At 53.5% G+C, this 27,964-nt stretch overlaps 1 protein-coding gene across 3 annotated transcripts in view; it reads left to right on the forward strand.

The window, feature by feature from the left end:
• Nucleotides 1-27,964, forward strand: part of ANKS1A (ankyrin repeat and sterile alpha motif domain containing 1A) — a 176,734-nt gene that overhangs the window by 126,992 nt on the left and 21,778 nt on the right. For all 3 annotated transcript variants that reach the window (XM_016223704.2, XM_016223708.2, XM_016223706.2), the window contains 2 exons: nt 12,697-12,763; nt 17,780-17,886. In XM_016223704.2, coding sequence (XP_016079190.2) covers nt 12,697-12,763; nt 17,780-17,886 — 174 coding nt within the window. The remainder of the gene's footprint in view (nt 1-12,696; nt 12,764-17,779; nt 17,887-27,964) is intronic.

The raw sequence follows: 27,964 nt of genomic DNA on the forward strand, positions 1-27,964 counted from the left end.
GTGTAGTTGCTCTGGACTCCTGGTGCAGGTGAGGCTGGAGATAGTCCGCAGGGTGGGTGGCCCCGGGTCCCCCAGTGCAAAGGCCTCCCAGAGTGGAGAGGGCAGCATGTCCATCTTTGCTGCCTTTCCTCCCCTTGCATACGGCTTGTCTCTGCTCCTCTGAGGAAATGTATGTTCTCTGTAATTGCAACTTGCAGGACTTTCTTGCTGACGTGCCCAAGAGTGCAGGTCCACTGGGGCTTCCTTGGCAGCGGGCTCCACCGAGGCTGTTTTGAAAAGGTTGTCTTCTTTCTGGTTATCCAGTGTGGTTGTATTTTTTAACGTGAAGTTTAGCTCCATATAGGGAATGGATATTCTGGAGTCCCAGAAGACATGTGACCTCGCCCTGCAGTCTGCTGAGATGCGGGGCTTGTTGCTCTCCCTTTCCTGGGGCTGTTTCTTCAGACGCTGGGTCCTTCCCGCGGCCTCCCCCTTCCTCACCAGCCAGGGAGCCCCTGACCCAGAGCTGTGTTCCCAGAACCTATTGTGTTACTTCAGGGACATCAAGTTTTGCTCCTGGCAATTAGGCCAAGAAAGAGACAGGAAGCTGTGTTGTTTAGGAATACTGACATGGGTGGTGAACTTGGAAGAAAGCAAGAGGACGGTAGCATTTAGTTCAGGAGGCCCGTGGCCTCAGAGGAGCAGGGAGGGGTCTGCGGTCCAGAATGGCCTGCTGTACTGGCTTCAGTGTATCAGCTGTGTTCTAGGTCCTAAGCCAGGTGGCAGGCATGTGGATGGGCCATTTGTTACTGTTGTTGAAATCATAATGTTGTAAAACAGATTCTTGGAATCTAAGAAATATTTCACTTTTTTAAAGAGGAAATAACACAGTCCATGTGCTTGAGGTCAGCAAGGGCTGACGAAGAGGATGTTGCTGCAGGAACTTCCCAGAGAGGCAGTGAGGGTGCAGGTGGAGGAATTTACAAGGAAAGAGGCCACGCATCTGCTGGGGGCCTCCACTTTCCCCTCTCATTTCCTCGTCAGGGAAAGTCTCAGATCCAAGCAAGATGTACGTCATAAATCCTTCCTTAAGAGTCAGTGAAGCTATAACATGTCCCTGAGGCTCTTCACGTGCTTTTCTGCTGGGTATTGACGAAGCCTGCCCACTGCTCAGTACGTGCTGGGCACTGGCGGGAAATACAGAAGAGGCTCTCGAGCCTGCGTGCAGGGCAGAGGACCCACACCGCCCGGGCCGTGTTTGTGTGTGCGTGTTCCCGTTTGTACGGCACAGCCGGGCTCCCTGAGCAGGCGCGGTTCTAAAGCCGAGCTCGGTGCAGAGTCCCCAGGCTGCTGGCAGGGCACCCGTGCTCAGCAACCAGGCTGCTGGCGTGGCACCCGTGCCCAGCGGACCTGGCTGGGCGCCAGCACGCTGCAGCGTTATCAGACGTGTTATCGCATTTAATCCCTGCGCCGACTGCGAAGCAGGTGTTATTCATTCCAGTTCACAGACGAAGTTCAGGTAGCTTATGTGTTTTACCAAAGGCGAAACCAAGCATAAAGCCTTGCTCTGACTTGGAAAATGTTCATTTAAATCACACACAGTGTGGCAGAGCACAGGTGACTTGAGCTGGTCCTGGAAGGAATTACAGGGTGAGGATTGGGGTGCAGAGGAGGCAGAGGCCTGCCCGGCTCAGGCTCAGCATCAGCACAGCCGGAATGTAGGTCAGTGGGTTCAGTGGGCTAAGTGATAGCTCCATCTCATGTGTTCTGTTTTCTGGACTCCTGAGCTCTGCTTTCCTACTCAGAAAGTCTGATCCTCCACGTACCTGTCATTCCCATGGAGTATTTCCACATATCTTGTCCTTTGTGATTATATTTGGGGGACATAAGGGTGCTAGTCTATAATTTTTTTACTCCCTGATAGGGTTGGGGTGGGGCAGGGCACAAGCTCAGGCTTTTTCTTTGGGATGCCCTTGGATGCCCTTGAGCTTCAGGACACATCTGTGAGATTAGAGGACTCCAGCTGTGTTGCCTCTCTGCCCCGTGGTCTGCCAGGGGAGGTCAAGGGACTGGGGGAGGGAAAGGTCTTCTTAGTTAACCCAGTGACTCTGGCTCTGTGCTCCCAGCTTGAGGCCTGGGTGAGCAGAGGGTGGTTCCTGTTCACCCCTGCTGACTTGTGTGAGGGAGCCTCTGATTTGGTGGAATGTAAGAGCCCATGACTTGCTAATGCCTTTGGTCGGTAACCAGGCGATCTGGGGACCCTGGCTGGCCAGCCCTGGACTGTGGCAATGATCACTGAAGCACAAGGCATTTTTCACACAGGAGCCTGGTGTTGAGAGTCACCTGGGGTTGTTTAATAGCCCTCAGTGGAGAGACGTTTTAGGAAAAAGCAGAGAGGGAGGGGCTCTGTATCTCTGGAAGTTTAGCCGCGTTTGATGATGAAAGTGGTTTGAGGAACACTTGCCCACACAATTGTGGTGTGGGTGACGCTAGGGCTTATCAGATGCCGCAGCTACCCCAGGAGCTTTCTGTACTGCCAGTGGGACCGGGGTCGTTTACTTAATTACAAAACTCTGTTAAAGGGAGAGGTCATTTTTAAAAAGAGTACAGACATTTGAGTTTAACCCCAAACAGATGGGTGTGCATCCTAGCCTGTTGATATGGGGCCTTTCCTTCCACGTCGACCTGAGTGGGCCAGCGGGCTCGGAGTTCTCTGTCCTGCCTGTTACATGAACCACATCTGCAGTACGTCAGTGATTTAAACTTCCAGTTTGCGTTCTTAAAAGTTAAGCGAGCCCTGGCCGGTGTGGCTCGGTTAGAGCATCATCCCGTGCACCGGAGGCTTCGGGTTTGATTCTTGGTCAGGGCACTTACCCAGGTTTCTGGTTTGATTCCCAGTCGGGGCGAGTCCAGGAGGCAACCGATTGATGTCTTTCACTCTCTCCCCCCCTCCCTCCACCTCTCCTCCTCCTCCTCTCTTTCTCTTCTCCTAAAATCAGCTTTTTAAAAAAGTAAAGCAAGAATTTAGCTACTCGTGGTGCAGTCTAAGTACAGAATCCTTTTAGGATTTTACATTTCTCTAACACTTAATTCAAGAGCACATTTGTAAAAAATGATCCTGTTATTTAGTCTCTTCAGAGCACCTACTTGGTTGTCACAGAAACCACTCTTGTTACTTTTGTTTCATCACTTATGTAATATTTAATTAAGTTTTGTATTTTCACCAACAAATACGACCATCTTAAACAGTTTTGGAAATGATCCCACTGATTCTTGGTGAGCAGAACGCTCAGTGGGTAGGAGCAGCAGACCCACGGTGTGCAGGAGAGAAGCCTGCCGGCTGCGAACCCAGCTAAGTTGGTATCATTTATTGAGGGAATATGTGGCGTGCAGTTAGCCAGTTGGTAGGTCAGTCAAGCAGAGGTCACGGACAGACTTGCAAGGGCGGTGTTGCTATCTCTGTTACAAATGCCCACGCTGGTCTACAGCCTGTGCCCACCTGCTGGCCTCACCTCTGCTCCCACCTGGGGGGGGGACCTGAGCTGGGACCCTGCTCCCTCTCCCCCCTTTGGTACTGTTTTCTTGTCCTTACCCAGGACCAATCTTGTAGAAGGGCGTTGTCCTGAATGGGGAAGCGGCCTCCAGCTGAGTGTCCAGGAAGCGAGCTGTTGTTCACACAGCCTGTTCTAAGCATTTTCTGCCAGAAGGAAGCCCTTTCCTGCTGGTTTGTCCTTAAAAAAAAAAATACACGCACACAAAGGAACCTGGGTTTTGATTAGCTTGTTTTTAGGTAGAATTCTGTTTATTTTGGCACCGGATGAATGTGAATCATGAGTGCAAACCCTGTCTAATCTCTACAAACAAACGAGCAAGGGAGTTAGGCCTGTGTGGACTGTTCACTCGGCAGCAGTGGCTGTACAAGGACTGCAGATGTTCCTCAGTGTGAGGAAGGCTTGCAGCTGGCCAAAGTGTGGGGTACAGAGTGAAACTCAATGACTTTTAGGCTCCACCCTGTTTTTCCAAGGACCTAATTTAAGAAGGATCCTTAGTACCTCCTGCTGTGGCTCCAGACATGTCAGGGACCGAAATCTCCCAGGAACAAGGGCAGGCAGACGTTGCCTTTGGAGAAGGAGCAGATCTCACCACCTGTGCTCAGAGCAGCAGGAGCCTTGCTTTACTTCCAGGGAAGGGGGCGTTATGTGAAGACCCCGTGCCTTTTACACAGAGCCCGCTCAGACTCGTGCCATCATAAGTGAACTGCTTGTTAGGCTCTGTCTGCGGCCAAGCGCCTGGCCAGGACTTCTTGAACTTGGTCAGATCTTTGCAGAAGCCCTGTGTTCATATCTCCATTTTGCCTTTGAAGAAGCTGAAGCCTAAAGGAGAGAGGTGATTTGTCCATAACAATGATCCCATGAGGGAGGAAATTTTTCACACGTTACAGAAAAGGAAACTGAAAAAAAATTAAATGACATGGCCGAGGTTTCAAGTGGATTTTGAACTCAAGTTTCTTATTCCAAAGCACATTTTCCCACCCCTGTATACTGCCTTCTCAGTGGTGTCTGCGCCACACGTTTGAAACTGTACTCTGAGCATTCATCAAGCAGAAGCTAGGCCTAACGAAGGTGGGCGCCGTGAATTAGGGCACTGGTCGCATTTCTAGTGTGGAGACATGCGCGCTCTGTATTTTTTCTGATGCTTGGTTTTCTCTGCTGTGAGGGGGAAGAATCCTCACTCCCAGGCTGGTTGTGCAGATGAACTTAATCCCCGGGAGGCATCAGCCCGTGCTCTTTGCAGAGACCCACGGGCAGAGCCAGCCCTAGAACCATACCACCCCAAAGGCTCTAGTGTTAACACTGTTGATCAGAAGTACTTTCCAGAGAGAAGGGTACCTTGCTGTGAGCACCTGGATTCAGTTTTCAGCAAAGATGACCTCCTGAACTAGGAAAGGGATCCTTTAATAAGCTCTCAGCACAGTCCACACACCTTCCCTTGCTCCTTCAGTATTCTGGGCATGGACTTGATCTCATTTCATTGCTTTCATGCTATAAAGAATACAAATATATCCTACCAGCCAGCTATTCTAGTGTGCTGCTCACCAAGCTAAAGTAACTCACTGATGCAACGGTCAGTGTCTTTTAAGCCTCGTTATCATGAGCCAGTTGCCCAGGGTCTGCTGCTTCCTGGGGAGCTTGTGGACTGTGGAGACCGGGGTTAGCCCGGTGGCAGCCCGGTGCCGGCACAGAGGATGCCAGCCACAGCAGAGCAGCTGTGCTTCGCCCTGAGCGCTTTGTGACAGGGGATGGAAGTTGGCTTCCCACATTCCCATCCTTATTCCCTTGGCCTGTGGGCACGTCTTTACTTATTAGCACGTTGAGCACAGTTCATTAGAAATGAAACTCAGACCAAGGTTTAGCTTATGCTTTATTTTTCTTTAAAAGAGTTGACCCTTACAGAGATTCCCCCCCCCCCTCAGTATTTTATTCTGGAAATTTTTGAACGTACAGAAAACTTGAAAGAGACTTGAATAAAGCATTCCTCTGTGCCCACCACCGAGAGCCTTGGTTCCTAGTTAGCAGCTGCTGTGCTTGCTGTATCTCTTATCTCACCATATCTCAGCCCACTTATTAATAAAAATCCATGTTTTTCATGCACTTCAAATAACTTGCAGACATCGGTACATTTCACCCTTAAGCGTTTTATAATGTATGTCATTAACCAGAGTTCCGCATTTTTCTTTAGTTATTTGGAGGAGTAAATTTGTAGAGTTAAATGCATAAATCTTAAGTCTGCCATTCCCTGAGTTTTGATAAATACATACATTTGTGTGACTTGGATTCCTATCAAGATACAGAATATTATCATCACCCCAGAAAGCTCCCCCACGTCACTTCCCAGTCGGTTCTTACCCCTCCCCGCCTCCTGGGGCTCCTCTTCTGACATTTCCTACCACGGTAGTTTCATTTTGCCGCTTCCAGAACTTCATGAAAATGGAAACAATGAAATGCAGCTTGTGCTCTTCTGTGTAAAGCTTATCTGAAAGATGTTAACTAGTGCTTTAAAGTGACGTTTGGGGACTCTCTCATCTTCATTTATCCAACCTCTTTCTATTTCATGAGTTCAGAGATAATTCGGAGTGGCTAGCTGCAGGACATCCCAGGACAGCTGATGGATACTGGCAGTGTGTTTGTATTATGTAGATGTAATTTTTGTTTTACGTCTTAAATGTATAAATTTGGTGCTCAAAATTCCGCATCGTACAACCCTGACACTACAAGGCAGGTGTTCCCCTGTAGCATCCAAGCAACCGGTGGATGTCGGACCCCTTTCCCGGCCACGTTGCTGAGGAAATGGACTCAGTTTTCTTGGGGCTAGTGTACCCGTAGGCAGACTGCCGGTGCGGTGCGCTGGAACGCAGGGCGGACACGGGGGAGCGGCCGAGGGAAGGCTCCTGGCACGCTGCACGTGGTGAAAAACCAGAGGCCCGCCAGGCCGGTTGCCATTGTCTGAGGGGCCTGCAGCCTTTCTGAGGTCTGTATGCTTCCCACCCACCCCCAGTAAATGTAAACCTGCTCCTGCATGGAAAGTAGATTGTGCAAATTGGACTGGAACCCAAATACATAATCCTCATTAATCTTCTAGATTCTTGTCCCACTTTTTAAAGCCAGTACTTGGCGCACAACCCAGCATTCTGTGGCAGGCAATAATCAAGTTAATTGGAATCTAGGTCTCCCAACTTTTTTTCTTCTTCAGCAGTTTCTTGGGGCTTTGAAGTAAAGATTGCTGTTCTAGCAGGAGAAGGTCAGTGGGCAGCTGTTGTTCACAAGCAGGACTCCCTTCCGGTCAAGTCGTAGGTCTGCGGTATGGACATCTCTGAGTCAGGGAAAGGGCTGGCTGGTAGACATGGGGTGAGAAATGCTTTGGGGAGCAAGGCCCAGCATCCACAGCCTGAGAGGGATGGGGAGGATACAGTGGGGAGGGAGAGAGGGAGTCAGAGACAGACAGCAGTCGTTGGCTGTCCTCACTCCACCATCTAGCTGGGGACAAGCACACTGGGGCTTTAGCGGAAGGACAGAGCTTTGCTGTCTCAGACCAACAGGAAAAGGGGGATTGAGAGAGGGATAGTGACAATGTAAAGGGGATTGAAATGGGGGTAGAACAATTAATATGGTCACAATCTGAGTGCCCCTGTGATGAGACCAATGAAGCTGAGGCTACCAGCGCGTCTGTGGGAAAGGGGGTCCCCATTGTTAGCAGAGCTGCCAGTCTGCTTTGGAGTCCAGCCCTGGAGCTGACAGCCTGAGCCCTGCCCCCTCCCCCTCCCCCACCATCCCACCTTCCTCTCCACAAAGGAGTGACAAGGTTAGAAAATCTGGACAAATATTTTACTGCAGTCCATCCTTGTCTTTACTGAGGCCTTGTGCAGTTCAGTCTGGGGGGAGGGGAAAATAGCCCTGACCCTGGTAAGTGGCCTTCCTCAAATGTGGAGTCGAAGCCCACTCTAGGCTGAGTGCCTGTCTATTAAGAGGCAGGGAAGCTGGTGATGGATCCTTCTGTGGTTTTGGGCCTGGAGTGCAGCTGTCAGCAATCTTCAGGGTCCCTTGCACAGCAGAAGAGCCAGCCTTGACGCCAGCAGTCACCTGATAGATAGGTTAGGGCTCCGTTCCTCAGCCCAGTGCTCCTGGGAGTAGGGAACACTGTCAAGCAAGGCCATCTGGCCAGAGGAGCAGGTCTGCCACCTGCCTCCCTCCCACTTCAGGAAGCAGGCTAGGCTTCCAGTGGCACTTACCAAAAGTGAGAGCCGTGCCATCGGCAGGGAGTTTGGAAGTGTGCCCCTGGAGAAGAGCTTCGATTTCCTCACCTGAAGAATGGGCACTATGTGTGCTTGGCAGTGAGTCAAGGCACTCTGCAGGACTGTGGAAAGGGCCAGCTGGTAGCTGTGGGATATGAGGTTGCTGTGCCCGCAAGCAAGGGAGTCTGGAAAAAGGTACAGATGAGAGAGAAGGTGTGTTAGAGAACCCAGACTGGGCCTGGCAGTGTTAGCTGCCTCTCCCCTCTCTCTGTCCCCATGAGATGCCAGCTTAGCATGCGCATTTAACAAATGGTAACCGTCGTTGTTGCCGGGTGCTCCAGTGCACCAGCTTTGCACAGGGCACACTGTGGGCTCTCAGAGAGACACAATATGAAACAGGATTGTCATCCTTAATGCTTCAGTAGTGTCTCTGGGACTCACCATGAAACAGCTAATCAGGGAAGTAAATAGTGCAAATCAGAGCGTGTTTCTGGGCCAATAGGGAAGTAAGTGGGGGCCAAGGAGACTGGAAGGTACAGGCCCGAGGAGACCGCTGTGTGTTTTCCTAAGGAGCTGACAGCTCCCCAGGCAGCTGGAAGGGAGTTGGGAAGGAGTATCTGACATTAGGAGCCAATTTCAGTTGCTGGCACATCACAGAATGATCTGCTCATGTTCCCATTTGCACTAAAGAAGGTAGAAGGAAGGCGATCCCTGTCCCTTCCTCCTCTGTACCAGCCTTGGCTTACAGGCAGGCTGGCCCGAACGAGTCCTGCTCTCTGATATTTAGCTATAGCTGGGAGCCACTGCTTCTAACTTGTACCACCTTCTGGAATGGAGGCTTCACTCAGGCCTGTGGACTGGCCGTGCCTAGCACACTTCCTGGCACACAGAATGCCCATTGAAGCCCAGGGAAGCACTCTTCCCACCAACTGTCCCTCCCCGTCTCCCCGAAAGTAGATACTGCAGGCTCCCACCCCCCTGAAAGTAGACAGTGTAGGCTCCTCACCCCACCCCCAAAAGTGGATAGTGTAGGCTGAGTTGCTCCTGGCGGTGGTTATGGTGATGGGGAGTGGGGGCCTCTCTGCCCACCAAATCACCTCCTATCGTAGCCTGTGGGCAGCCAGGGTTCTGTGTTCCAAACAGGCAGATGTCAGATGGCCTGAGCAGCAGCACCCCCAGTGTTTGCCTTTTATTTTGTTTTCAGACATATAGGAACACATTTTATACAACCCTGGTGGGGGTGGTGGGGAAGTCTGAATAGAATAGTCCTGAATAATTTTTGAAAATGGAATATTTCCAAACATGAGTCCATTATGGTGATAACCTTCAGGTCTTTCCTTACCAAACACAAGTATAAGTTCCCTAATTGAGTTCATGAGAAGTGCTTTATGAAAGTTCGGCTGTTTCCCATCTCTCTCCAGAAATTACAGTAATTCTAAACAGTAGACAAAGAAGAGATGGTGAGCTGAGCCCTCCCATCATGCACACACACACACACACACACACGCACGCACGCACACACCTGCCGCTTCTAGGAGCTGCAGCACGTTTCGGGAAAGCAGCCTAACCAGGTCGTTTTAAAGCCTAAACGGTTAAACTACATGAAATTTAGATCAGATCAGAATGGTGTCTGTCTTCCGTGACGGCTCCTCTTAGTCTAGACTGAAATGACCACATTTGCCCTCTGCTGGGGCTGGGCCTGGGCCTGGGGCTGGGGCGGGGGTGGGCGGCAGGGAGAGACAATGTGACCCAGCTCCTCGGCCCAGGCTGGGCAGGACCACAGCCCCGACACTGTGCTGGCAGTGGCAGGGTGGGAACCTGCCAGCGTCTGTCTGAGTAGAACAGCTTCACTGCCACTTCCCTCCTCGCCCTGAGCATCCACCACGGCAGGAAGTAGTCCTGGTTGCAAGCTGCCAATAAACTGCCTCCTCTCTACTGCCTGCTGGCACTCTCACCTCCTCTATAAACTAGGATCTTCTCAGCTTGACTTAGCTCCTGCAGGTCACAAAATGCAAAGCATACTTCCTAGTTGGATGGAATAGTGCTGAGAGCCCCCGTCCACCTACTGAGAGGTCTGTGGGAGCCTGCGCTTTTCCTGGCCCTTTGTCGTTGGACTAAGGGTGAGTCTGGGGCAAGCAGAAGGAACAGAGCAAAGAAGCAGCAGGGAGTTCAACTCCGTTTACTGTGATTTCAAAAGGCCCGTTGGCAAAATCTCCTGAGTTAGGCTGCCAGGAGATGTGGATTGGATAGGCCAGCTGGGGCTTTGGGTATTAGGTGATGATGAAGACCAGCAAATATATAATGTAGATGAGACTTCATTTCAAACTGTACCTTGGAGTCTTCTCCATTTCAGGTCCTTCAACCCTTGGCACCACATGGCCTTGGGAACACAGCTTTTCATTGCTGGCTCTAAGTAAGTGGAAACCACTCATATTTCTCCTCTGCTCCCGCACCACCCCTCCCCTCCCACCTCTCTCTCTCTGTCTCTCTCTCCCTCTGTCATGAGCCGGGGTGGGGCGCTGAAATGGCAAATAAAGCATGCTTGATTCCAACCCTCACGGAGGTTGCATGGTGATTCTCCCACACACACACCCTTTGGCCTAGAGGAGGGATCCCTGGCATAAGGGCCCATCACCCATGTAGGAAAAAGTTTCCTCACCCTGAGCGCCCTAATTTTGTCCTATAAATGTGGAAGAGGGAAAAGAAGGCATGTCAGCAGATATCTCTTATATGCCCACTCTGCCCAGCGTCCTGGCTCGTAATCTGATTGGGTAGCCAGGCTTCGGCACTGATCTGTCATCCGAGCAGCCTGGGGCGGGGAGCAGCTCAGCCTAGGAGAGGAGCTGTCTCCAGATATTTCTAAGCCTTTCCTGTAGGAGAGGGGGTGCTCTGGGGAAACAGCGGGACCACTGGGTTGAAGTTAGAAAAAAGGTTTAAGTCCGGGAAAAGGCAAGTGTTACAAGTTAGTGTTCTCTGCAAATGGGGTGAACTGACTGGGACAGTTAGCAACTGCCCCATCTCGAGAAAGCCTTTAGCAAAATCAGACGTGGGGTGGGACTTGGGATATTATATGACCTGTGAGATTCTGTGTCTGGGAGAACGCTCAGGAAATAACTAGGAATTAGCCTGCAGATGGACTGCACGTGTGACCAAAGATGTGCGTAGAACAGTATTCAAAGTTCTCTGTAGAAGGAATTCCAAGGTGCGTTATTAAATGGTGTGGGAGATGGAATCCATTCATGTATTGGATTACTTGCAGATAGAATAGATCTAGCAGGATACTGGAGAAACTGGTTATACTGGTTTCTCCCAGAGGAAGAACTAGGCAGCTGGCGGCAGGAGACTTTTCTCTGAATAACCTTTTGTGTGTTTTGAAATTTTGAATCATGTGGATGTTTTACCTGTCAGAAAATAAACATAAGTAAAAATAGTTTTTAAAACTTTAAAAAGCAGTTTTACTAGGCTAGAGCACTGCAGACAACCGAGGGGACATGGAAAGCAACTAGCCTTTTATTGAGCATCTACTGTGAGCCAGGTCTTCGGCTGGATGCTTTTCCTACCTGATAGTTCTGGTCCACGCCATGCTTGTGGGAGGCAGGACCTGTCCCCACTTACAGACTGAACACTGAGGCTTTGGTGTTGAGAGGGCTCGCTTGTCCATCTGGGCCGTTCCCTGTTGCATTGTGCTGCCTGCTGAGAGGCAAAATTGAGATGGCCAGGCCCAAGGAAAGGGAGGCCTGCCGGGGTGCTGCCAGCCGGCCTCCAGCCACTGCGTGGAGGCACACCCTCCATCTGCTCCACTGGTCACCTCTCCTGGTTCTGTTTGCTTTTGCTGAGCACAGGGTGGAGTTCGCAGTGTGTGTTAACAGGCGGTCATTTCTGTGTCTGGAGAGCACCTCCCTGTGCTCCTCCCAGGCTGCAAGGGGAGCGATGGCGCCTGCCCCCGCTCTTCTGCTGGGTGTAAATATGCGGGCTTCGCCTGCCAGCGGCAGGCTGGCTGGAGAGCTGTTGTTTTTCTGATTGTCTGATCCAGGCTCCTTACTTGCACTTAGAGGAGAGCTTCCAAACTCTGGTACAAAGGGTTCTCTTTCCGTTTCTTTGGAAAAAGAACAAGTGAATGAGCTCATTATCACTGCAACCCAGAAAGGAGGGGGGCCAGAGAGAAGGTCGCCGCCTCACTGCCCAGTCCTGCCCCGGCCGGGTTTCGGGGGAGGGGGGCTTGGTCTGGCTCAGGGCTGGCACTGGTGGTCCGCACAGGGGCAGTGCTAGAGACATGAGACGTGTTGAGACCAGCTGGTCTGCTGTGGTCCTGAGGACAAGGGTCTGGCCCTTCCTATCCCTGATGCAGAGCTCTGTCACGATTGCTGGCCTCCAGGGAGCGAAAGTTCCTCCACTCAGGATTATGTGCTCGTTTCAGTTCTAGAAACTGGCCTCACACCTCAGAGCTGGTGATCGTGCAATGTCGGTGACCTGTTGAGTGCTTTTGACTTGCCAGGCACTACTCTAGGCGCTTGGGGTACTTAATGTGACGAAGCTGACAAAGTCTCTAATGGATTAAAATGCTAGTGTGCACAGGAAGGTGGGCTAGGTCTGGCCTGCTCTTGCCCCTCTGCCCAGTCCTCACCCGGTCCAGGAGGACTGGGAGGGGGGGATGTATCAGTGCTTGAAAGAGAGGCTCTTTGGCATTTTCAGCAGCCAAGCCCAGGTTGTTAACCTGCTCATGCCCTTCAGAGCATGTCTTTAGACCATGCCTGGCCGTGGCCAAAGTGGCCTTTCTCAACCTGAGTGGCAGAGTCCTGGCATCGTGCAGGTTGGTGCTGGCCTGGAAGCACGGGAGAGCCCAGAGGTCTGCCCAGTACATGGATGGTGAGCTGCCCACGTTTAGCCCGAGCCTGACAGCCTCTCCTTTTTGTTCCTCTTCGTTTCAGATTGAGAAAATCATGAGCTCTATTGGAGAAGGGATTGACTTTTCTCAGGAACAGCAGAAGATCTCAGGTATTGTACCAAGCAGCCATCTTTCCCTCACAATACAGACCTTGGCTCCTTCGTGCCCAGGTGTCCCTCTGACACAGAAGGCAGACCCTGCGGGTGAGAGGCCAGCCTCAGACCGCAGGAAGCTCTCACACTCAGAAGCTCCTTATCTAGACAGCCCAGCTCGCTGTCCTTTGTAGAGCCTTGACTCCTTTTACATATTGGAGGGGAATGTGTACAAATTGAACTTCAGTCTGCCTATTAAGAAACTATTTTTTTTAATGAACAGTTGCTACTCATAATTCTTTTCATGAATGTAGGCTTTCTCTGAGGGGCTTAAATTGGAGCGCTTCCCAGTGTTGGTCTCCCCAGCTTCCCAGGAGGCTCGGGCGCTAACTCTTCACGGCAACGTGCGCTCATTTGTCTAGCCCATGCCAGTGTGTCTTTCTCCATTTTTCCACTTACCTAGTCACTGTCGTTTTTACTTCAGATCCCTGCTACTTTGAGTGTTCCTTCTCAACGCCCAGGGGTGAGGTCTGCCTCGGTTTCCTTCATTTGAAACGGGACTACAGAGGCCATATCTGAGCTGTTGTCTTTGATAATAGAATTGTAGTTGTGTTGCTTTATTAGGTTAGGTGACATTCTTAAAGGTGCCCCTCAGAGCAGCTCACACTCCTTCCCCCACCCAGTGTGGTCTCTACCCCTTGTCAAGGAAATGCCTCTCTGCACCAAAGGGGTAGGCTTCCTTGTTTACTTGGGAGGCTCCATCCAGAGTTGACCTGTTAACCCCAAGTAACCTTGGTTCCTCCTTGGGCCTCTGGCGATGGCAGAAAGCCTGGTGGGTGGGGGCAAGTGTGCACTTTGGGGATAAAGGACCTGCTGAGGCCAGGGGACTTATGGAGAGAGGACAGGCTTGGAGCCTCTGTACTGGTTCAAATCCTGATTTTAGATACATGTGTGTCTTGGCCAAGTCAGTTAGTGTCTCTGAGCCCCCAGTTCCCTATCTACAACATTGGCATAAAGTACCCCATAGTACCACATAGGTTTGTGGGACTGAGTGATATATACAGATACTCGAGCTGAAGAGACACTCAGTAAATAGTAGCTCTGCTTGTTTTCACCCTGAAACCACTGCTGACTCATGTGGAGAAACCTAGAGAAGAGAGCGTGTGTCTGGCTTGTTTCCCGGCACCATTTTCAGACTGGGCTGTGGTGCCCTCCTCCAGCAGCCTTGTTTCCCTGGGTTCTTGCAGGGGCCCAGCTGGCTTTCGTCTGTCTTTGTCCATCTTGGGTTACGGCGGGGTCTGCAGAGGGGCTCTCTGATTGAGGGCTAGGGACCTGTCTCTAGGCTCTTGCAGCTCTCGGGCCTGCATTCTCACACGCTGCTCTAGTGTGCAGACCTTACCAAGAGTCTGGTGTCTGTGGGGATAGTTTAGGGCTGAGACCAACACCACTGCCATTTTCAGAACTGTGCTTTGGGCACCACCAGGGATGGGAGGGATAACAGGCCGTTAGCCGAGGCCGAGTCTTGCTTCCCTGCACCCCTCTGTGTCAGAGGAGCCCCATCACTGTGCTTGGTTGGGCAGAAGCAGGCCATCACCTCTAGACTTTGCTGTCAGGTGATGCGGCAGCACCTCTGGAAAAGACTGTGGAGGAGCCCTTCTCTCAGAGGTGGTGGCATGGAGCTCTTTCTTTGTCCTGCTGGTTCCACCCCAGTTCTTGCCCCGTGAACCCATGTGAGTGGCGGGACTTGGTCCCACTGTTCCCGTGTTTCTGGATCCCAGCACACGGTCATGCTTTAGTACTCACTGGTTTACTCATCCTCTGTACCCTAGCTTAGGATGTCAAAGGCAGGCAGACATATGAGGGTGGCAGCCTGGACAGCGGGGTGTCCCCCGTGCTGCCAAGCCCAGCCCACTGTGTCTACCCCACTTGCAAGCCGTGACCATGGAGAGGGTGGGCTTAGCCTGCCCAGCACTCTGCTTTCTGTCTGATGGTCAGGAGGGGGGTTTCCCCAGGCGCCCAGGAGCACTAGCCTTCAGCCCAGACCAAAGCAGGATTCTGGTTTATTTTAAATGGTCAGTATCAGGGTGAAGCTTGTCCTTGGGCTTCTGGATCTAGGAGAAGGGACCTGGGCTCTGGGTTTGCCAGCCTGGCAGGGGAAGCAGTAGGCCCCTCCAACAGCCAACCCTCAGTTGAGCACGGGATTGCCTAGTGTGGCAGGTTTTGCAGAGGCTTATGTCCTAAAAGGGTGAGACTCTCTGTAGCACTTGAGTCTCCATCCTGTTTTGAGCCATGAGCCCCTGAGCCGCCAGCATTGGAACCCGTTACCTGAATCGCCCCAACAGACATGATTTGCAGCTCATCCCATGGCCAGAGTCCAGGAGGGTCAGCCTTCCCACTGGGCCAGGCCACTGGTCTTGTTCACCAAAGGCCTGTCCGATCAAGCAGAAGAGACTGCTTGCTTTCTTTTGTTAAAGCCGGCCCTTCTTGCTGTCGTGTAGCCTCTGGCTGCCTGCTCGTCCGGGGCCTGCTCTCCCTGCACCCAGCCCTCTGGGCCAGGGCCACTGCAGCCTGTTGGATGCAGGGTCTCCAGCGTGCTTAAAGGTGGCATGTGGTCCCTGGGTTGTCTCTGTGCATTACCTCTTTTGTCTCCACAGCTGGACTTGGGGTTTGGTCCTGGCTTCCCTTTGTCCTTGGTGCCTCCCCTCCCATGCCCTCTCCTTCTGATTGTGGGTGGCCTGCTCTGGGCCTGGCGCTTCTCCCCTGTTCTCCAATAGGAAGTCACTGCCAGGCTGTTTGGTGCACTCACCTGAGGAATATCAGGTGCATTGTCCTTTGTCACCTGTTTTTGTGACACCCGTGGGGTGGCTTCTTGGCAGAGGAATGGTCATTCCTTAGGCAGCAAGTGGGGTTACTTAACCTATGGGCTGTGTCCTCAGGGCAGTGTCATTCCTCTGTCCCCTCTCTGGCTATCCTAGGAACTATCAGCCAAAACTATGGGAATGTCCTGTCCTCTCTGAGAAGCCGTTCCCAACCCTTTCTGTTGGCGGGAACATGGACCCACGTCGGATGTTGGGAAATCTGTCATTTTGCTCTGACGCTCGTGGTGCTGTCCTCCCTCGGCGGCAGCAGCAGCTTCTGCTTCGATGTCCGATCCCTGATGTATTTCCTGAGCGTGGAGGGGAGGAGGCGGGAGGGGGGAAGGGGGAGGGCCAGGCATTATGAGAGTGAGCAGGGACTGTGGAGCCGGCAGCAGGCAGCGTGGAGCCCAGGAGCCTTTAGACAAAGCACTCTGCTGCGGTTCTGTGAGTGCACACACCCTCCGGCAGCCGGGAGGACCACAGCAGCCCGGCGATTACAGGCAGGAATGAATCAGCAGCCGGGAACACCTGACTTCATGGTCTGACAAGAGCCTGCTGCTTAGGTCCCTGGAGCAGACAGCCCTACTCAAGTAGCCCCGGGCCCGGCATCTTGGACTGCTGCTACAGCGCGCACTGGGAGGCCCCCGGCGCCCTGGCCACCATCTGTTCATCAGAGGACAGACAAGAAGGGGGGCCTGGGACCCTAGGTCACCAGGGTCTCCTGGATAACCAAGCCGGTGGACTTGGCCTGTCCCGAGGGCAGAAGTGCCAGGAACAACAGAATGACTTTCACCGCATCAAGACCATATCAAGAGTTCTCTGGAGGTGACGTTTCTGTAGTTGGTTCTTCTTCCTTCCGCGCACCTCTCTCCCCTCCCTTTCTCTTTTTTCCGCCTTTTATCTCCACTTGCCTGTGAGCGCCAGAGAAGAGGTGGGGGTTAAGCATCCAGCTCAGAGCGTCCGAGGTCTGCCAGGAAGGCTGAGCTGAACTTCCTTCCTCACCCCACCTCCCTGCCCTACCTGAGGAGCATGGCAGACAGATGTCCTCCCTTCTCTGCTTGTCCTAGAAGAGCACATTGGGATCCAGAGACCCTGGGAGGACACTTGCCTTCTTTATCTCTCGGCCAAAGAGAACAGCGCAGAACGTGAGCAGACTTAAGCGGCCACCGCGCAGCTGACAGGACTGTTTCCTTTTATCTGGCTGGGTTTTGTCGTCTTTAGCCAAGAACTGGATCTGCCTGCCTGCCTTCCACCTGGGCAGGCAGGTGAGTCCCAGGAAGAGCCACTATCAGAGGAAAATGAATGCCCGGCTCCCGCAGACCCGCCCTGCCCGGGAAGGCAGCCCTTCAGACAGCGCCCTGGCCCAGGAGACGCCCCGCCCGCCGGTACCCGGGGTCTAGCTGTGGACCTGGCTCCTGGCCCGCTGGCTGCACAGCCCATCAGAGTGCGATGTCGCCGTCGCAGCAGACCCACCCTGAGCCTGGTCCCTGAGCCCTGGCCCATGCGCCGCCCTCGGCTCCTCGCTGCCTGAGCCCCTGAGCACAAAGGGCCATGGTTTGCCTGTTCCGGGACTGCTGGGGGAAAACAAGTAAAAGTCTCTTTTCTCCCCTACCGCGCTCGCTGCTGCTTGGGTTGCATGTGCTGGGTCCCTGCAAACAGCCGCTGCTTCCCTCCCGGAGCCCTCGCGGTGCCTGTGTCCCTGAGCTGCATGAAGATGCGTGCGCTCCCCTGACCCGTGTGTGCTGCAAGGTCGCAGGACTACTGGCCCGCGCCCACAGCCCCACAGGCTCCCGGATGCGTGGATGACAGGAGCTCCCAGCCCCGCTAGTGCCCGCGGGACCAGACTTTGTGAACTACCTCAGTGTGAACGCTGACCAGGAGCTGAACTCAACCCTTGGGGGTTGGCTCCCAACTGGTGGGCAGAGGTCGTGCATGTGCTCCGTGGCCTGGAGCAGCTCTGCCGAGGGTGTGGTGTGCACAGCGCCCAGTGGGTGCCCTCGCCCGCACTCGGAAGAGGAGCTGCGGGTTCTCCGCTCTCCGCTCTCTTGTCTGTAGTTTGGCTGCTTTCTGGTAATGACTATGATGTGGCAGTGCCATCTGTCTTCCTCTGAGTGCCGCTGCTACCGCCTTAACGGTTTTTCCCTTTTCAAGCGTCTGCCGATTCCTCTCTCGTCAGGTTCGCGGACGCTGGAGCAGAGCGTCGGGGAGTGGCTGGAGGCAGTGGGGCTGCAGCAGTATGAGAGCAAGTTGCTTCTGAATGGCTTTGACGATGTCCGCTTCCTGGTAAGTGCGAGGTGTGGCGGGGCCGTGGGAGCTGCTCCTGCCGCGGTCAGGTCTGAAACAGTACGTAGAGCGGGTCCCAGGGCGGCGCCGGCCCAGAGACTCTCAGCCGGCAGTGTCCCGTGCCCTCTTTCTAGACTCTGTCCCCTCTATTCTGCTCCCGAAACTCTTCTGTATGGAGAGCTCTTTGCAAGTCTGCTGCCCAAGAAGGGGGGTCCTGACCGCAGACCTTCGTCCCCGCCCCAGCCTCCCCCTCAGACCTGGGGCCAGGAGTCGGGGGTGAGACGTCAGGCCAGCTTGTTTCCTGTCAGACAGGAGTTTCAGTAGACAGGACAGCCGGTGTCTGTGGTGACTCTGTCCCATCTTAGCTGGATACCAGAAGTTTCCTTTGTTCTCCAGAACTTTGCAGTCAAGCAGGTAGTCACTGAGCAGGTGTCCTCTCTGTGCCCAACGTCTAAGCTGGCTGCACACCTCACATGCCATGGATCACATGTACCCTGAATAGAGGACAAGTTGGTGGTTTGAAGGGTTGATTGCTTTCCTGAGGTATAATTTTGTACTCTCTTCTTACAAACACAAGGGTTAAAAAAGAAAAGAAACATCTCAGGCTCCTGTGAAGTAGGGCTCTCTCTGACAGTGTGAAAGTAGCTGAGGACAGGGGGCCAATGATGACCACCCCCTCTGGGGAGCCCTCCGTGAGACCTCCGTGCGGGGTGGACACAGCTGAGCCAAGGGTTCTGGCTCACCTCAGAGGCAGCGCCCACATCACCAGGTGGCATTGAACTAATTGTGATGGCGTGAGAGCTGACACGTCTCCTCCATGCCTGCTGTGCTCTGGGCATCGCTGTAATGGCATGTGTGTCAGCTCATTGAAGCTTCCCAGCAGCCCTGAGGTGTGTACCACTGTTACCATCTCTGTTGTCCAAACCCAGAGCAGTTAAGAGTCTTGCTCGTGGTCACACCACCAGTGATTGGCAGTGTATGAGCGGGCACCTAGGCACTCTGGGTCCAAGGGTCGGGTGCTGACCACAGTGCCCCATGGTGCTTTTCTTCACGTGGATATAGGGAGTGGGAATGGAACCACTCGTGTGCTTTAAATCACCACAGTGTGCCTGTTACATTGGGAGCTTAGTTGAGGTGAATTTAGCATGCCCCTCCCGTTCCTTGGCAGGCCTGCTGCCTGCTCCCACATTCCCGGGAACTTGGTCTTGACTGGGCATTGAGTTGCCTTTCCCCTCAGAAGCAGATCTCCACCTGTGCCCACCTCCGTCCACTGCCTTGGTTTAGGGATAGTGGTCAGAGTCAGCCCAGAGCTCCCACCCTGCCCTCTACTCTCCAGAGTGGGTCTCTGTGGGTTTCCTGCTCACAGGGTTGCATTTGGTGCCTCCCAGTTGCCCAGGGAGCTGGCCTGGGGCTGCCAGGAGGGACCGTGCCAAGGACAGCTCATCTTACCTGGGCCATCTTCATCTCCAAGGCAGACTGTAGCATCACAGCAGGCCATTCTCCAAAGCCTACTTAGGGCCAGACATTTAGTTTTTAGCTTTAAAAAAGACTAGGTTTTAAAAATAATTCTTTTTAAAAAAGTGAAACTGAGTATATTTATGGTTCTTATAACCTAACCCCTGACTCTCCACATTCCTTGGGGAAGGCTGACAAACCAAGAATGGAGGCCAGTGATGGACATGGTAGCCCCTGGCACTGAGTGTAGAGGGGCCTCCCCTCTGAGCATACCCTTTCCTCAGCCGGTTGTGGGAGGGTGGCTGTGACTTCACATGTCCCCTCCCTGTGCTTTAGTATTTTAGAGGCTGCGCTCTTGACTTCTCGGTCCTCTTGTTAATTTTGGAAAGGGTAAAGTTCCCAACCCTTGAATATCAGGACACCATGAAAACCGCTTCCCTGCCCCTCCCTGTGCTCCCGACCAGAAAGTAGCTGGGCAGGCATCTGGGGAAGTCTGGCCCTGGGCCAGACAAACGTCCATTCAGGACACAGGGCCTCTGTTAGGATGCGTCGGTTCCCATTCGGGAAGGGCCTCGTCCAGGGAGGCCGGGAGCTCCGTTTTCCCGCCCCCCCCCCCCCATGGCCCGGGGTGCAGGCTGCTCCTCAGCACTGCTCTCAGTTCTATGGGGTCTGCACAAGGACTGCCGGTCATACCTCACCCAGGCGTGTTACTTCAGGCACCTAGAGTGGCTGGAGTAGCCTTGCAAAGCATCCTGGGTAATTGCATGTAAATTGCCAGATGGGCTGTGAGGCTAATTAAGTTTTAGCAACCAGACAAACAAGGACCAAAACACACGAGAAGGGGCCTGTTTGTTTGGAAATATTGCATATGGTATAACGTCTGTCGTGCTAGCTGTGGTGTGTCCCCATGTGGTTTGGTTTTTCAATGCTGCAGTTGTCTCCCTTGGTTCCGAAATGCCCTGGAGACTCTTCTACAAGGTGCATACATGGCGCCCGGGAAACCAGTCTCCAGATGTAGTGAGAACATCTGGAAACTGAGGGTATTTCACAGACAAGGCACTGCTGTGGGGTTTCCCCTGACAGGGTCCCACGAGTTTGATGTGGGAGGAGTGCAGGGCATCTGTGGGGTCACTCAGGGTGGCAGGGACTTCAACATTGTGTGGTCTAATCATCCGCTCTCTGCCTGAGTCCCTTCCAGATAATCTCTGCCATGATGTTCAGGTGATGGGATTCACCACCGTACGTAGTAGTGGCCCATTTGTGGTCATCTTGCGGGCTGACTTAGAGCATGCTTCATATTGAGCAAAAATGTGTTTCCTCTTGGCTTCTGTCCCCTGGTCCCAGGTGTGGCGTTTGGGGCTATTTAACACATTTAAGCCCTTTAGAAAATTGAAGATCTGCCACAGCTCCTGGATCCTGTCTTGTCTAAGCTCACTACCCTCTTTCTCGTGGCTGCTCCTCCTCTGATGCAATGACTGGGCTAGACCAGCGAGCTTTGCAACTTGAACTTTAATTCTCTCTCTTCCCTGCAGGCAGAAAGGGCCTTTGATTGGCAGGGGTCAGGGTCAGGGCAATGGGGCTGCCAGATGCTCCCGAGGCTGAGCGGGGGCTGGCGCCTGACGGGCCAGCTCACCACACTGGCTCACGCGTCATAGCCAGTTCCATCTTGCACCACAAATCTTGTCCGCAGGAAATGGGCTTTCTTAGGAGAAGGGGAAAGGTGATTGGTGGCGGGCAGGTTTGTAGCTCCAAGCACGCTAGCGCAGGCCTCCCTTCGTGGAAGCGTTGACTGAGTGAATGATGGTGTCCCTGATGCTGGAGTATTATGTGGACATTAAAACTGTGTTTTTGAAGAATGTCAGATGTGGGAAAACGTTCACCTTGGAGTGTTGAGGAAGAAATCGAGACACAAAAATCCACATGCAGCATGATCTTAACTTTTAAAAAGAAAAACATCTGTGCACAGAGGTGCCAGGGAGGAGGCCAGACTGTTCAGCAGTTATCCCAGGGAGAGCATGGTGTTTAATCCTCTTCGGAGTATAATGGATTTCCTGCATTCTGCACGAGTGGATATGAAATCGGAAAAGTGAGTGATGTAGGCATCTTAAGGAGGCTGCCGGTCCAGCTGGGAGCACAGGCACATAAAGCAGTGAAAACAGCGGCCCGGCCAAGTGCTCAGTGCTGTGGCAAGACCTGACAGTGCCTCAGTGCAGAGGAAGGAGAGCCTCATTTCCCTGAGCGCTTGTCACATGCCACCTGAGCTGGCCTACAGCCCCCAGGGACTGTCGGAGTTGCAGATGGGCATGTGCTGAGGCCCAGAGGGTGGGGGCACAGCCAGTGGGTGGCACAGCCAGGATGCTAGCCCAGGTCTGCCCATCTTTGAACCTCTGGCTACACTCGCTATGATGGGGATTTGTAGAGGCTGTGGGACTTGGAAAGACTGCAGGGAAAGGAAAGGCTGGTGAGCTGCCAGCTTGAGTGGAGTGAAGGGCAGGGGAGGTGGGCAGGCTGGCCTACAAGGGACCTTGACAGCCACACAGGGGCACAGGGGGTGTCCTCTGGTTGTTCCCTTTGCCAGGCAGAGAACCCCTGCACCCTTGAGAGTGGGCACATGGTGGTTGGTCATGCAGTGAGGACGGGCAAAGGGAGAATGGAAATGAATCTGGCAGCAGACTCAGGGTGGGCTGGAAGCAGAGACTGAGCCTCTTACAGCCAGCATCTGGGAGGCCTCTTCTCCTCCCATCCATTTATTTCTCCACAGGCTCCTGCCACGTGCAAGTAGGCTCCCACTGTCTTCCTGTCTGGTTCCGAGACTGTGCCAGCTTGTTCCCCTGTGTTGGAGAGAGGACAGGTGACAAGGAGTGGGCCCTGAGGGCTAAGAGGCATAAGCTCGGGAGCAGGTCCTTTTCTGGCTTCCACAAAGCTTTCCAGCAAGGCTCCAGGCCCCTGAGCTGCCCTTCCCCGCTTCCAGAAAGCGGCTGTGCCCTTGGCTTCCTACCCTGGCTTCCCACACCGCCTCCTTGCCCCCCTGATGGCTGCCCTTTGCCTTTTCCTTCCTCCCTCTCGGGCTTTAAGGGGAGGTGCTGCCCACATTGTAGTCCCGATGCCTTTCTGCCTCGACGCCTCTCCACCAGCCTGCCCCCTTCTCCGCATAGCGCTCCAGGTGGACTGCTCTGCGGATGGTCTGTGCCCGTGTGAAGCAGGCCCCAGAGGGCAGTTCAACTCCCTGCGGCGTTGGAGGGTCGGGGAGCTCAGGCTTTGAGACGGACACTCACACTGTGTGGGTTCTGCCTCCAAGACTAATTTGATTCTGTGGTCACTTAGGAACTTACCGCCTTGGTGTCCCAGGGCTGATGTGCACCAGCTGCTTTCCCACCTCTGTGGGGCCCTTTGACCTTGAGACAGCCCTGCGCCCTGTGGGCCCTTCCCAGTCACGGGTGCTCTCATCCTCCCTAGTGCTGCCTGACCCTGTGGAGTTACTCAGGGCGACAGGAGTCCAGCTCTGCTTGCCCCGGTACTGCTCTGATCACCTCCATTCCCCTCACAGCAGAGGGACATCTGAGCACTCATCCTGTCTGTTCATTTAAGTAACTGCACTTTATGATGGGATTGGATGGTAAATGGATGCTGCAATGTAGCTTCTTGTTGCTGACATCTCAGTGTGAGCAGCAGCAGAGGGTCTGTCTGGCACCTCAGACTGTCACCACTTCATCTGAGAACCCAAAGGACAAGGCAGTGGGCCCTTCTGTCTCTGTGAGACACAGACCTCCTGACACACCAAGTGTCAATCAGGATTTTGGAGTTCAGGGGCACCCCTGAAGCCCATCTGTGGACTCTAGGATTAAGTAATTGCCCCAAGGTTTCCCCTTAAGCAGGCAGCTGAGCTGACTGGGAGCCGGGTCTCCTGGGCCCAGAGGTGCCCTCGTCTCCTGCCCCAGCCCCCACACCTCCCTTTTCCGCGGAGGAGCTATCTGGGTCTCATGCTCAGTGCGCTTCCCAGAGTTGGAGCCTGGTATTGGACCCAGGGATAGGTTGGCGTATCACTCGCAGGTGCCCGCCTGGGTCAGGCAAACTACCCACTGTGTGCTAGGGGCCATTCTACAGAAGGCTGGAAAACGGAGCTGGAAAGAGTCAGTCCCCAGTGAGCTCTTGGCACTGGCTTGGGGCCCCGCTGATGCCCCCACTGCAGGTCGTGGTGCAGGTGTCCCTGCCTTCCACTCATGAAGCAGTTTGCTGAGGCCACTGTGAAGTAAACTGGACGGGGACAGCACAGAAGAAAACTCCAGGCTCCCCTTACTCGCAGAGAGCTGGGCTGGGAGTCAGGACACCTCTGTGATTTGGGGTAGGTGGCTCGGCCTCCCTGTTCATCCCTGTCTTGTGGGATCTCATTTGACTGATTACTTCATGAGGACACGGGGCCTAAAGGGGACACGTTATTACCTGTGGTGACATGTACCAGTGCCGATACTGGCCATGACTGTGAGGACGTAAGGTAGTAGGTGGTGCTTTCTCTGCACTAAGGGCCACAGCAGCCTCTCCCTGCAGGAAGTAGACCTTGGCTTTGTCCTCAGATGCAGCAGGTCAAGCCACTTTGGGTGGGCTTGAGAGCAAGCCTTTTTACCCCAGATTGACTTGGGCCTAGCTAATCTATGCTGCTGATTTGGGGGTGGATATAGCACCTGGACCTCAAATAAGGCCTCTGAATGGCAGGTGTTTGGGGAGGATGGTCAGCAGATGGGTGGATGGATGCTATGCCTGGTAAAGAGAGAATGGGGACACCAGGGAGGACGGGTAATAAGGAGTGTTGCACCTGTGAAACGGGGAAGTTTCCCTAACACCTTGAGAGCCCTTCTCATGAAGCTGGCAGGTGGGCGGGCCTCCAGGAACTAGGAACCTGTGACATTGGAACTAGTTGCTCTCTGCCACCATCATGTTTTCTCTCCATATGAAGACTGGCTGGGGTGGGATGGGGGATGGTTAGGAGAGTAAGGGGTGTGGGTCAAGGCTGAGCCGCTCCTGTTGCTGAGGGTGGTGAGCTGGGGGAAGGTGTCAGTTTGGGAAGTTGTGTGACAGTCCCAGGGCAGGCACAGGTTGGCTGGCCAGGCAAGGTGGACAGATGAACACAAGATTCCTGAGCACCTGTTCCTGCCAGCAAGCAGCTCAGAGCTTGGCACCATGAAAGTCCTTATTTAAACCTGCGAGGCAACTGGGTGTATTTGTCTACAAGGTTCTAACTTTGTACCATCCTTGAGCAGCAAAGTCAGGTTTTAAACCCAATTCTGATGTTAACGGTTTTCTTATTCCTTTATATCACAGCTGCCTTGCGTAGTAGCTGCCACACAGAAAGCCTTCAGCCCCTGGATGCGTGAATGCTTCAGGGAGCATGGTTTCTGTTTCCATCACTAAGGTTTCTGGGGCACAGCAGTAGCAACAGAGCCCTGCCCCTCCTCCTCTCCCTGGGCCGCCCCTCCTCCTCTCCCTGGGCCGCCCCTCACACCTGAGACTCCCTGGAGTGGAGGCCATGGTCTGCACTGGGAGACAGGTGCTCTCACCCCTCTCCCACATGGTTGGTACAACCCCAGCCTCGAAGGCAGTGCTGGCTTAGATCAAGGTCCTGTTCTTTGTTCAGTGACCTGCACCCAATGACCGTGCCCAGGACACCTGTGTCACTGCAGCCAGTAGTATGTCCTGGGGACTGCAAAACACTGCCTGCAGTGGAGGAAGCCAGAGGGTCCCAGAGCGGGTCAAAGTCTGGGAGCCCATGTACTGGAGAGTGTGCGTTCATTGCAGCTATTCACAGAGGGCAGTTAAATGTAAGAGAAGTGTGTGCACACAACATATTGGTATGTGACGAAAGCAGGTTAAAAAACAATATACATACTACACTCCCAGTTTTGCTAAAATTAAAAAAAAATAAAAGCTTAGAAAAGTACACCAAAATGGTAGAAGTGATCCCAATCTCACTTTTTTAAAAATATTAATTCACGTAGAAAAATATACCATAAGGGTAACCCTGTTTTTTCTCCCTGAGCTGATGGATTCAGGGGTGGCTTTTACATTTCTTTTTGTGTTTGATTTCTTATCAAATTTTTTTTCTCAGAAAAAAAAATTGTTGTAATGTGGAGAAGAGAGAGAGGCAGGGCCCAGTGAAAATCCACATTTTTCTAAAAGATTACTACTGATTTTTAAAAATACATATATCTTTATTGATTTTAGAGAGAGGAACTGAGAGGGAGAGAATTAAAACATCAATGATGAGAGAGTCGTCATTGATCGGCTGCCTCCTGCACGCCCCCAACAGGGGATCAGAGCCCACAACCCGGGCATATGCCCTGACCAGGAATCAAACCTCAATCTACTGGATCCTAGGTCGATGCTCAACCACTGAGCCACACCCGGCCGGGCCAAAAATTATTGATTTTTAAAGAGAGTAAGGGGAGGGGGGAGACTGATTTGTTGTTCCACTTATTTATGCATTCATTGGTTGATTCTTGTATGTGCCCTGACTGGAGATCAAACTCCCAATCTTGATGTATCGGAACAATGCTCTAACCAACTGAGCCACACCAGCCAGGGCAAATCCACCACATTTCGAAGTCAGAGACAGTGTAAATATCACTTTGAACCAGCCAGGCCCCGGGAAGCTCTGAGTTACCTCCTCAGCACACAGATTCTGGAAGCCTGTGTGCTTCCTGTCCTGGCCTTTCCAAGACTGAGCTGTTTATTCGTTAATGAGCTTTAGCTTCCCCTCTCCTGGGAGCAGGGCTGGCCCCACAAATCAATACAGCAGTGGGTGTGAGGACTGTCCGCTCGCTCAGGCTGGCTCCTCCCTCACCCTCCCACCCTCCCCACCTTTGATTTGAGAAGTCTACTCTGAAGGTCCTGATTTTCACTTTTCACTTGAGCCTCCCACCCCATTATACACCCTTCATCCAATTCAGGGCACCCTCTGTCTAGAGCATCTCTTCCCACAGCCCCCCTACTCCTGAGACCCAGAAAGGCTGGGAGGTGGGGGGTGCAGGAGAAGCAGCAGGGCCAGCCTCCCCCCAGGAGAAATCAGGCCAAGACAGTAGCTCTGTCTCATTCCTTCTCCCCCAAGAGAGGAGGCTTCAGCCTTTGCTTTATGACTGATGGCAGGAGCAGATACTGGGTGTCTGAGAAGAGAGAGGCCTCACTGAATATGGAAATGACTGGAGAGGCAGCTGAGTGGGGAGTCTGGAAGCCATTTCTGGGAGGTGATAAAGCTCCATTGGAGGCAGGTCAGTCTGGGGCAGCTCTGCGCGGTCGTCACTGTTCCTTCAGAATGTGTCGGCCTTCGTTGGTTGGAGGTCAGATCCTGGAGGGCTGGCATTGGCACGAGCGGGCCGGGTGGAGAGCCTGCTTTGTCACATACTGATATGTTGTGTGCACACACTTCCCCTACATTTAACTGCCCTCTGTGAATAGCCGCAATGAACGCACACTCTCCAGTACATGGGCTCCCAGACTTTGACCCGCCCTGGGACCCTCTGGCTTCCTCCACTGCAGGCAGTGTTTTGCAGTCCCCAGGACATACTACTGGCTGCAGTGACACAGGTGTCCTGGGCACGGTCATCGGGTGCAGGTCACTGAACAAAGAACAGGACCTTGGTCTAAGCCAGCACCACCTTCTAAGACCAGGATTGTACAAACCACACATTCACCCTGGGGGGGGGGGGTGAGGTGGGAGAGGGGTGGGAGCACCTGTCTCAGTACAGACCATGGCCCCCAGCCAGGGAGTCTCAGGCATAGGGGGCGGCCCAGGGATAGGAGGGGCGGCAGGGCTCTGCTGCTCACGCTCTGCAGACGGGTAAGCTTTTCCCAGGCTGCCCGTGGGCCCTCCCCTTCCGCTCTGCTGGCTCTCTAAGGCTGAGTTTGAGTGAGTTGGAGATTGGAGAACTGGGCTTCAGGGACTTACCACCTTGCCCACCCCACCCCAGTCCCAGATTCCCAGCTGGTTGGAGGAGGGGCAGGTTTGGCCAGTCCCAGGAGAGCCCAGCCAAGGATTTAGCCCAGGAATCCGATCCCATCCACAGCCACAGAGCACCCAGACCTGGTGCCTGGGTCCACCAAGCACCTCCAAGCTGAGGGCTCGTCTTCCTTGAGGATAGGCCGAAATGTCCCTGAGCCATAGGTCTCAACCATGGGCTCAGACAGGAGCTTTGCCACTCTCTTCGGGACTCGTTGGCAGCTGGCCTTCCTCACCCCATGTGCTGCCTGTGCAGTAGGAGGTGGGCAGAACACGGTGCCACGCTTGCACACCAGGCGTGGCTTGGGCTCCTGTAGATTTGTTGACCCTTGGGTCTAAAGTCAGCTTCCCAGGCCCACCTCCAGTTCACCCAGTGAGAGCCCGGCCCCCACCTATGCCAAGGGACTGCTGAGCCCTGTGTGCCCGGAAACAAGAACCGAGCTTTAGGGTGAAGCTCAAATAACCTCCCTCTCTGCTTTGGTTCTTCTCATTTGGGGTAGGAAAGAGGCAGCTCAGGGACAGGGCTGTGTGACCTGAGGTGAGGCACTCCCCTGATGGACCTCAGCTTCCTCAGGACTAAATGTGAAACAGGACAACAGTGGGTCAGGACTGCCTGTCACCACTTGAGCCAGTTAA

This window comes from Miniopterus natalensis, chromosome 5 (assembly GCF_054644295.1).
Source record: "Miniopterus natalensis isolate mMinNat1 chromosome 5, mMinNat1.hap1, whole genome shotgun sequence".
NCBI classification, from domain to species: Eukaryota; Metazoa; Chordata; class Mammalia; order Chiroptera; family Miniopteridae; genus Miniopterus; species Miniopterus natalensis.